Raw genomic sequence first — 9330 nt, 5'->3', positions numbered from 1 at the left:
TAAAACTAGCCAGCATGGGAACCTTACGTAGGTGATGACATCCTCAATCTAATATGACTTACCCAGCCTCCTAGAGAGCAGCCTTCCTCTCTACTCAACTGATGGAGACGGGGTAACTGTCCAACACCCGCTTCCCGTACCAGGTAGTCCTCCCCACTGGACCCAGTGTCTTTCCGTGACACACACACACACACACACACACACACACACACACACACCACATCTCACTATTCCAGGCAGTCATCCTTGGTACCTCCCTTTTCTTCACACCCTAGAGCCAAGAGATCTTTGAGTGTTGTTCTTTCCCTCTATTTACAGAACCCTCCTCCTCTTTTCCTACCATCGATCCCTTTCTGGTCCCAACATTCCCTGGTTGCCTCCCTCACTGGGCTTCCTTAGTCTTGTTGGCCTCTGGATAGCTTTGCGCCTTTCCTGGAACTCACTCTGTAGACCAGGCTGGCCTCGGACTCATAGAGATCCTCCTGCCTCTGTCTCCCAAGTGCTGAGATTAAAGGCGTGGGCCGCCGCCGCCGCCGCCGCCGCCGCCGCCACCACCACCATCACCCGGCTGCCTGCCAGATTCTTACACAGCACAGTTCACCACATTCTCTGATGCTACTACGTCTCACCCACTCCAAGCTCTTCTCCTTGGAGGAGTCTCATCTGGAATCTCTTTGGCCACTACCACTCAAAATGGAAAAGGCGGGATGGGGTGTTGGCAAACAGCACGCATCAAATGGTACCAACTTGTTTTAGCACACGAAACCAGCAATTCAGAAGCTGCATTCAGCGGTCACTTATTTACGTTCCGCCTGCCTCTAACCCCTATGTGTTTTTGTTGTGTGTGTGTGTTTTAGCTTAGGTTAGCATACAAAGTAATAACATCTTCATACATGTGTCATTACGCTTTGCTCTCAATCGTTCCCCCATCTGAGTTTCCTTCCCTTAAATAATAAAATCACAATTTGGATCAGGTGCCCCGTTTCTACCCAATTGCTTGCTGTCTAGTTGGTTTGCTTCTGAGGATCCCTTTGAGAAACATTCCATTTCACCCACTTCATTCTACCCACCTAATGTGCCCAAAGATTAAGGCTTCTAGTGAGATCGCTATATCCACACTTCTCTGTGTATGTGTATTACATATGTATGCATATATGTTTCTATGCATACATAGATTCGTGTAGTTACTGTGGTTTTAATTGCTTTGTCGTCCTCTAAGCAAACAAACGAACACCCTTAAGTGGCCACCAGGAGGCGCCAGGGGCAGCGAAAGACCTGCGGTACCTTGGCGGTAGAGGTGGAGATGGATGCAGCGGCGAGGGAACCCAGCTTCCTTTTTTAAGAATCAGTGTGAGCAACGGAGCAGAGCCACGTTATTTTAGGGAGACTGCCGCACTCCTCCTCCCCCGGGTTAGGTAGCGTCTGGGATGTGTGCACCCTGTTCGTAGTCCCCCATGGAGAGACGCTGGCTGCTGCAGCCGGCAGTAACCCGACCCTGCCGGCGCAGGGACTGAAGAGGCGCCGGGGAGAGCAGCGAGGGGTGAACAAAAGCCCTCGGCGTGGGGGCCGGAGCTCAGACCTGGGGTAAGTGAACCCTCCCGGGGACCTAGCAGCTCCCAGCATGGAGCGGTGGGGTTTACAGCGCTAAGGGCCCACTTCTCTGAGATGAGGTGAAGGAACTGGTGGGCATCTAGGGCTGGTGCCTGAGTCCACCATACTGGGGCTTGATGGTACCTTTAGCTGCACATTCATTCAGCCTTGGAGTTCTGGTCAGATCCAGGTGCCTTGTGCAGCCCGGGCAAACATCGGGTGGGGGTTGGAGGAAGAAGCAGGCAGAGCTCCCAGCAAGCCCTGCCGGAGAGGCAGGAGAAAGAATCCATCACTCCACGCAGAGAGGAGCCTTTGGAGACTTCTCTCAGCCCTTCCATCTCCCAGGGGCCCTGCGCCCCGGGTCTTTTTGGCAGAGAGAAATCAACCATAAACTTCTTCCTAGGCAACTGGGGCCCTTGCAGCAATGCACTTTGGCATGAACAGGCCCCTTCCCCTTTTGTGTTCCTGCAAAGCTGCATCCCAGCAGCCCGCCTAAGCTACAAACAAATAGCTAATCCTCCCGGGAATCCTCCAGCAATCTCCCTTGCTGGCCGCTGCCTTGCGCCTCAGTCTTAGCAGGAAGGGGATGCATCTAGCGGGCCTGACGCCAATGTAGTCTCCCCATAGGCCCTGCATTCTGGGACCGAGGGAGCTTGAGGCTGCTGACTGAGCCCGAGTCCCCCACCCCCACCCCCCTCCAACTGCTCAGCCTGGGGTTTGAGGGCATCGGTTTTAGGATTTACGTTCCATCAGGCCCCTGAACCTAGTCTGAAATCGGATTAAACTGGGAGGGGTAAATAGGGTTGAGGAGGGAGAAACAGCTCACTGATGCATTCCTCTATGACCACCCCCCCCCCCCCCCCCCCCCCCCGTCAACTCAGGGACTCCAACAAAGGACGAGACTCAGCTATGGTGGACCCGGTGCCAGAAGAGGAGAAAGAGGGAGCGGGGCCCGGTGGCACAGAAGGGGATGAGGCCACAGCGTCCGTGCCCCCCGATGCCCAGGGAGCCCAACAGCCTGCAGCCTCCTCGGCCTCCGCCTCCGGGGCGGCGCCCCACAAAGCCGAAGTCCCCTGCGGGGCGGAAGGTGGGCGTCGGGAACAGTCCCCGCTGCTGCACCTGGATCTCTTCAACTTCGCTTGCCCCGAGGCAGAGGGCAGCCGCTACGTCCTGACCAGCCCCCGCTCGCTGGAGGCCTGTGCCCGCTGTGCGGTCAAGCCAGTGGAGCTGCTGCCTCGGGCCCTGGCTGACCTGGTGCGCGAGGCCCCGGGCCGATCCATGCGAGTGGCCACTGGTCTGTACGAGGCCTACGAGAAGGAGCGGCTCGCCAAACTGCAGCAGTGCCGTGCAGAGCGCGAGCGCATCATGCGCGAGGAGAAGCGGCGCCTGTTCACGCCCAAGGGCCCGACGGCAGCCCCGGCCTCCTCCTCCTCCGGATCCTCGGCCTCAGCCTCGGCGCTGAGCGCGGGCAGCAGCAGCAGCTGCAGCAGCAGCAGCCTCCCGGCCTCGCCCGCATCCAGGGTTGCTCGAAGGACTTCTCCCAGTCCACCCGCCAGGACCCGACCTCCGGCCACGGGTTCTCGGACAGGTAGGAAGAGTCACTCGCTGGACTCGCTGTCCCGCCGGCGGGACGGTGCCCTGAGCTCCGAGTCCGGTGCCTCGTCATCGTCCTACAGCGGGGAGAGCCTTCGCTGGCCACCTCGAGCTTCAGCCAGAAACAGCTGCCCCGCGGGCTCTGCGTCGTCTGCACCCAACCCGTTGGGTCGCCCTTCTGCCCTCGATCTGGTCCCACTCACTGCCCGCAGCTTCAGCCTCGGCGACCTGAGCCACTCGCCGCAGACGGCTCAGCATGTGGAGCGCATCGTGCGCCAAGTGCGCGCCGAGCGAGGCCTACGCGGGGTACCCGAGCGCGACCGCAAGATCGCCGCCCTCATGCTGGCCCGACACCAGGAGGAGCGCCTGTTGCTGGAGCAGCGCGCCGCGGCCCACGGCCAGTGGGAGCAACAGCGCTTGCGCGCCGAGCAGCGGCGGGAGCGCGAGGAACGCGAGAAGCAGCGCGCGCTCGAGCAGGGCCGCCGAGCCTGGGCGGCGCAGGTGGAGGAGCGGCGGGGCCGCCGGGGCCGGGAGGAACGTGAGGCCGCGCGGAGGCGGCAGCAGCAGTGTGAGCGCAGCGAGGAGCGGCGGCGGGAGCTGGCGGAGCGCCAGGGCCTGCTGCGGCGGGAGAGGGCGGAACGCGCGGCGCGCGACGACCGGCTGCGCAAACTGCAGCAGGAGCAGAACCTGAAGCAGCGGGAGGAGGGCCTGCAGGAAGGGCGAGAGCGCGCAGAGCTGGTCCGCAGGGAGCGCGCCCAGCGCGCGGCGCGGGCCAAGCAGAGACAGGAGGGTCAGCTGCAACGGGAGAAGCGCGAGCTGAGCCGGGCCGAGCGGGCGCGCCACGAGGCGCTGCTTCGAGGCCGAGTGCGGCAGCAGCGCGAGGAGCGGGAGGGCCTGCGGAGCTCCCTGGAGGCTAGTTTGGGCCGCGCGCAGGAGAACTACGAGCAGTTGCTGGAGCAGCGCGCCCGGGAGCTTCGGGAACGAGCCCGGAAGGAGGAGCTGCAGGGGCGGCGTGCTAAGGAAGCGGCGGAACGCAAAGAGCGGGAGCATCAGGCGCACTTGGAGGCGCTGGCCCGGGCCGGAGAGCGACGGCTGCAGCACGCGGCGCAGGTGGCGGAAGAGGCGGTGCAGCAGAAAGCCCGGCGCGTGGTTCAGACTCGCCTGGAGAAGGAGAGGACCCAGCGCGCCAACAAGGAGAAGGTGGAGCGAGATGAAGACTGCCGCCGTAGGGAGCTGCTGCAGGCCATTGGACGCAAACTGGAGCGCAGCGAGCAGCTCTCTCGAGAAAGGCGAAGCGCGCTGGAGAGCGCTCGCTCCACTGCCCGGGCCTCCTTCCACGTGCGGGAGAAGGTGCGGGAGGAGACCAACACGCGGTCTTTTGATCGCATGGTGCGAGAGGCCCAGCTACATGCCAGCCTGGACCGCAAATGACAGCTGCCCTGTGCAGGCCATACTGCCTTAGAGAGCCAGGTGGGGCCTCCCTTAGCCACTTCGACCAAACTCCAGGCATCTCCAGGCCTGGTGCCACACCATGAACTCCCCAGACTAGTGAACCACGAGACAACGAGAAACCAGACGTGGTACTTTTCCGTCTGCCACCGTTGCTTTACAGACTTAACTTCGTTTGGAAATGACATGGCACAATTTACCCACATCCACCTTTGTCTTTGGATTGGAATAGAAAACAGCTGGGGAGGGGGGAGGGTCCTCCTAGGAGAGAGCACAGAGGTGAATGTCGGGGTTTTCTGCCACAGCTGCCTTGGGCATCTTTCTGACATTTGTGTCCAAGACGACTTTCAGTTGCAGCAGCCGAGGGGATAGCGCCCAGACTCACCTCTGTCTTCCAAAATACAAGTTGCACAGAACTTAAAGTCTCCCAAGAAAGCACAGCTCTTCAAAGATGTTAGTTCATGCACAAATGGCCACAAAAGCTATTAGTTTTGAGCGTGGGACTACTAACTGGACACCTGAACAAATTCTCCTGTTCCCATGATTTTTTTCTCAATTGAGTCCCTAAGCTTTCTAGTTAGACAATCATCTGCAGATAATAATCATTTACTCTCCCACGTGGCATAAGAGATGGGTTGGATTGGTGGTGATGGCTGTTTAGTGTTAATGGAAACCCTCCATCCTTCACCTCCCCGGAGGTAGTGGTTTCCCCAGGCAACAGTGTTCCACCCCATGAGGCTTCCATGGATGGTGATGCGTTTCAGTGGTGGCAGTGTCTGATGTCCACTTCCCTGTGTGGGGCCAGCTCCTGCAGACAGAAGCTGTTGCCTTACAAAGCAGAGCTACCTTCTGTGCCTGCCCAGGCCACTCTTGCCTAAAGCTCCAGCCTTGAAGAGTCTGGAGTGTGTAGGCGTCCTCCTGTGAAACAGTCAGTTCAGTGCCCCGAGGACAGGCTAGGGTCCTTGGCTGCTTGGCTGTGGTGGCTGAAGGGCTGAAACTGCCTCTGTGATGAAATAGGCTATTGTTGGTAGGGTATCACTCTTCCCTAGTGGGGGAAAGGAGTCTTCCCTCTTTAGATTCCTGGGACCCTCTCAACGTATACCTGAAGTATTTAATCAATCTCTTGGTGCCTCCCCTTCCCCATCTGCCAGATGGGGCCATCAGAACTCTTCTGGTACCTCAAGATCTCCTGGATCCAAAGCACCACTTGAGTGGTATATGTTGGTCTCCTTTGTGCCTTTCTTGACCTGGAGTTGGGAGGCAGGAGGACTGCTATTAGTCTAGTTTGTTTCTGGTAATCTGGATCCCTGGCATTAGACAGGGCAGTTCATCACAGAGAGATGGTCATTTAGTGTCTGAGGGGTGTGTGTGTGTGTGTGTGTGTGTGTGTGTGTGTGTGTGTGTGTGAGACATGTGCGCATGTGTGTGGCTGGGGGGTATTTGCAATACCAAGCTGTTCCCTGGCGGGAAGTTCAGTTATTGCTAGGCAGTTTTGACCCATAGAGTGCTCCTTCTATAAAGCTGAAATTGACCCCACTCTTACCCACCTATTGGCTACGTCTTCACCAGGGAAAGTGGGAAGTCAGCCATCCCTTTTTACAGTAAATCAAGGTCAGGAAGTAAGAAACTTACCAAAAAGACAGGAATCAGGGTAGAGACATACTGCATTAGATGTGTTTTGTGTATATTCTGCTGGCAGAATCGTCCCGAAAATGACTGGTTATTGCCCACACTCCTCATTGACCCTACCCCATCACATGCTAAGAGTAGTCTTGAGTAGAAGAAAGCTGTGTTTAGATGTGTGATAATGTGAAACAGGAAAGGAGCTATGTACCAAGGCTTATTTCTTGAATGGGTGGTTTCCCCCTCAAATTTCCTTCTTATCCGTGAGCTGTAATAACTGGTGTTGTCTCTGAGACAGGAGCGTTTAACTAAAAAGTTAATGTGCTTGTGGTTCTTTGATCTTGTGGTTCCTGAGTTGCTTCTGAAACCTTCATAGAATGCTCCAGCCTCAAAACTACTTTCTTCATAGTATGAGCATTTGTTGGAGGAGGCAATCTGGTGTAAGCCAAGCGCCAGGACACACGTAGGTGGTCTTACCTGGTCTTTTACCCAGTTTGCTTCCCGAAGCCTTACTGAGCGACTTCAGGTAGATCACCTTTCTGGGCCTTAGCTTCCTGACGTACAGGATGAGGATCATGGTTCCTGACCTCTGGTTTGTGCAAACCAAGGATGACAGTGACAGGCGACTCCCATTTCTGTCACTCTGGAACTGCAGGTGCAGTTGCTATCAACAGGGTGACGTGACCACTGTGGCTGGAGACTGTCATGTGCCATCCCGATTTGGCGCAGAAGGAGAAGTCTTGAGAAGCACAGGCCCAGGCCTGAATGTCACCAATGTAGATACTGAGAGAACCACTATGTAAAAACATTTTAGATTTTTACCAGAAAAGTCCATACGGCCGAGTATAATTAAAAATGAAAACAAAACTCAAATCTGGTGTCAGTAAGAAATGGTTCCTTCAAGTTCCAGACCATCTCCTAGAATATGCTAATGGAACTGGACGTGGTGGGTCACATCTATAGCCTCAGCCTTGAGGATGCTGAAGCAGAAGGACAATTGAATTGAGTCGGTGAGACACTGTCAAAACAAACAAACACACACAGAAGGAGACCACCTGCAGACTTTAAAGAAATGTTCATGTTTCTCCCTAAAGATGGTTAATGTCCAAAGTCTTTCATGGGCCCCTCATTTAAGTTTCCAGAGAGAAGTTTTATTTTACTCTGGGATGCAGCAAGAGGACACCAGGGGAGAGCAGGGAGGACAGGTGGAGAATTGTCCCTACACAGCATTCTGACAGGCATCCAGAACTGAGCATGCTGGAAATGTCTTGCTACCCAGGAAATCCCAACCTTGAAGTGGCCACAGCCTCACGTTTACTCTCTTGGAGCATCTCAGTAAGGATTTTCAAAAAAGAGAAAATGTAAAGTAATATGAGTGGGGATGGGAAGGGCTGGAAAAGCTTTAATTTGGTTGAATGTCAAGAAAACAACTTAAACTATTTCAGAAGAAATCACTGGTGAAGCTAGTCTAATGTTCTGCTGTGGCAGGGACCAGCATCTACACCTATCTGGACAGGAAAATGGAATTTTCCATTTGGAAGCATACATACTGGGTTTTCAATGATTGGCAACCAGGATTTGCCAAAGGCAAAAGGTCTGCATGGTAGTGGAGCTAGAGTGATGTTGTGGTCTATTTTATGTGGCTCTAACATAATACCCCAAGCTAAGTTAAAAACAAAGAAATTTGTTGCTGATACTTCTGGGGAGGCTAGAGCATGTTGCCAGTATCTACTTGCCTTCTGATGAGGATTTCAGGGGGCCAGCACATTCAGAGGCACCTGGGGAGGGCTTCACAATAAGACAGGAATCTAGAGACCAAGGAGAAACCAGACACACTTGTATGTCAACCCACTCTGAAAGGAACTCAGCCTCTCCCACAAGACAGAGCCCATTCTGCAAGACCAGCATTCACCCCTTCAGAGGGTGGAATCCATATCTGCCTTCCATTGGCTCCCACCATCTCATTACTATCACCATGGGAACCAAGGCCCCAGCACATAAACTGAGGGGCAAACTGTATCCAACGTATGACAATGAGAATGTAGTCTGTAGTCTGGATATTATGTAGTCTCTTACTTAGTCTCTATTACACACAGTCCATTGAGACAGATGTGACTCTACATAGGGGCTGCGTCTTATTTACCACCAAATCCCCTGTAGCCCATAGGACAGAACCTCACTTAGAATAAGTTCATAAATACTGGATGGAGAGGAGGTTGGAGTTATGGATGAATGGATGACAGACAAATGGTGATCAGAGGAAATCTGTATAGAACAGATTGACCTCCATTCAGTCAACAAATACTCATTAAGCACCAACCACATGACAAATACTGCTCTTCTCTTGTTTGTTTTTTGAAACAGGACTTCTCTCTGTGTAGCCTTGACTATCCTGAAACTCGATCTGTAGACCACCAGGCTGACCTCAAACTCAGGGATCTGCTTGTCTCTGCCTCCTGAGTGCTGAGATTAAAAGTGTATACCAGCACGACCAGTCCCAAATACTATTCTTTTTTTTCCCCCGAGACAGGGTTTCTCTGTGTAGCTTTGCGCCTTTCCTGGAACTCGCTTTGGAGACCAGGCTGGCCTCGAACTCACAGAGATCCGCCTGCCTCTGCCTCCCGAGTGCTGGGATTAAAGGCGTGCACCACCACCGCCCAGCCAAATACTATTCTTGATGTTGGTGAAATTGAATCTCTCAGATTACTGACCTTAGGGGTATTTTGTGCTACAACATCATGAACATGTCTGTTTCCCCATTGCGCTTACCTACCTTCCTACCTGGATGTTTACATTCTCAGGTAAACCTAATTGTCCCTTGAGGCACTAACTTCAAGCCTTTTGGGTCTCCTAGAGACAAGCTATCTGCCAATCAACCGTCATCTAATCATTGCTGCTCTTTTTCCTTCACAAAAGGCTTGGTTAACTGGCTCAAATTTATAATGCCATATACTTTAAATTATGAGGCAGGGGAGAGGGAAAGAGAAAGACCAAGAATCTCACCTTCCGGGGTGTTATATGTAGTTTGCAAGAGGAGGCATAAATAATGATTGCAGACCTAGAAAGCCAAGCCTC

General features: G+C 54.1%; 1 protein-coding gene across 1 annotated transcript; it reads left to right on the top strand.

The window, feature by feature from the left end:
- The first annotated feature begins 1259 nt into the window (after positions 1-1259).
- Ccdc177 (coiled-coil domain containing 177) lies at positions 1260-7128 on the top strand. The gene is made up of 2 exons (XM_036206521.1): positions 1260-1584; positions 2472-7128. Exon 2 carries the CDS (start codon positions 2500-2502, stop codon positions 4612-4614), a length of 2115 nt encoding a protein of 704 aa, XP_036062414.1. The 5' UTR covers positions 1260-1584; positions 2472-2499; the 3' UTR covers positions 4615-7128.
- The last annotated feature ends 2202 nt before the right edge of the window (positions 7129-9330 follow it).

Source organism: Onychomys torridus, chromosome 14 (assembly GCF_903995425.1).
Source record: "Onychomys torridus chromosome 14, mOncTor1.1, whole genome shotgun sequence".
Lineage (NCBI taxonomy): Eukaryota > Metazoa > Chordata > Mammalia > Rodentia > Cricetidae > Onychomys > Onychomys torridus.
This window is presented reverse-complemented; position numbering and strand designations above follow the sequence as displayed.

Excerpts from the sequence above, each read along its gene's own strand:
- Ccdc177 (XM_036206521.1), top strand. The coding sequence starts at position 2,500 with ATGGTGGACCCGGTGCCAGAAGAGGAGAAAGAGGGAGCGGGGCCCGGT.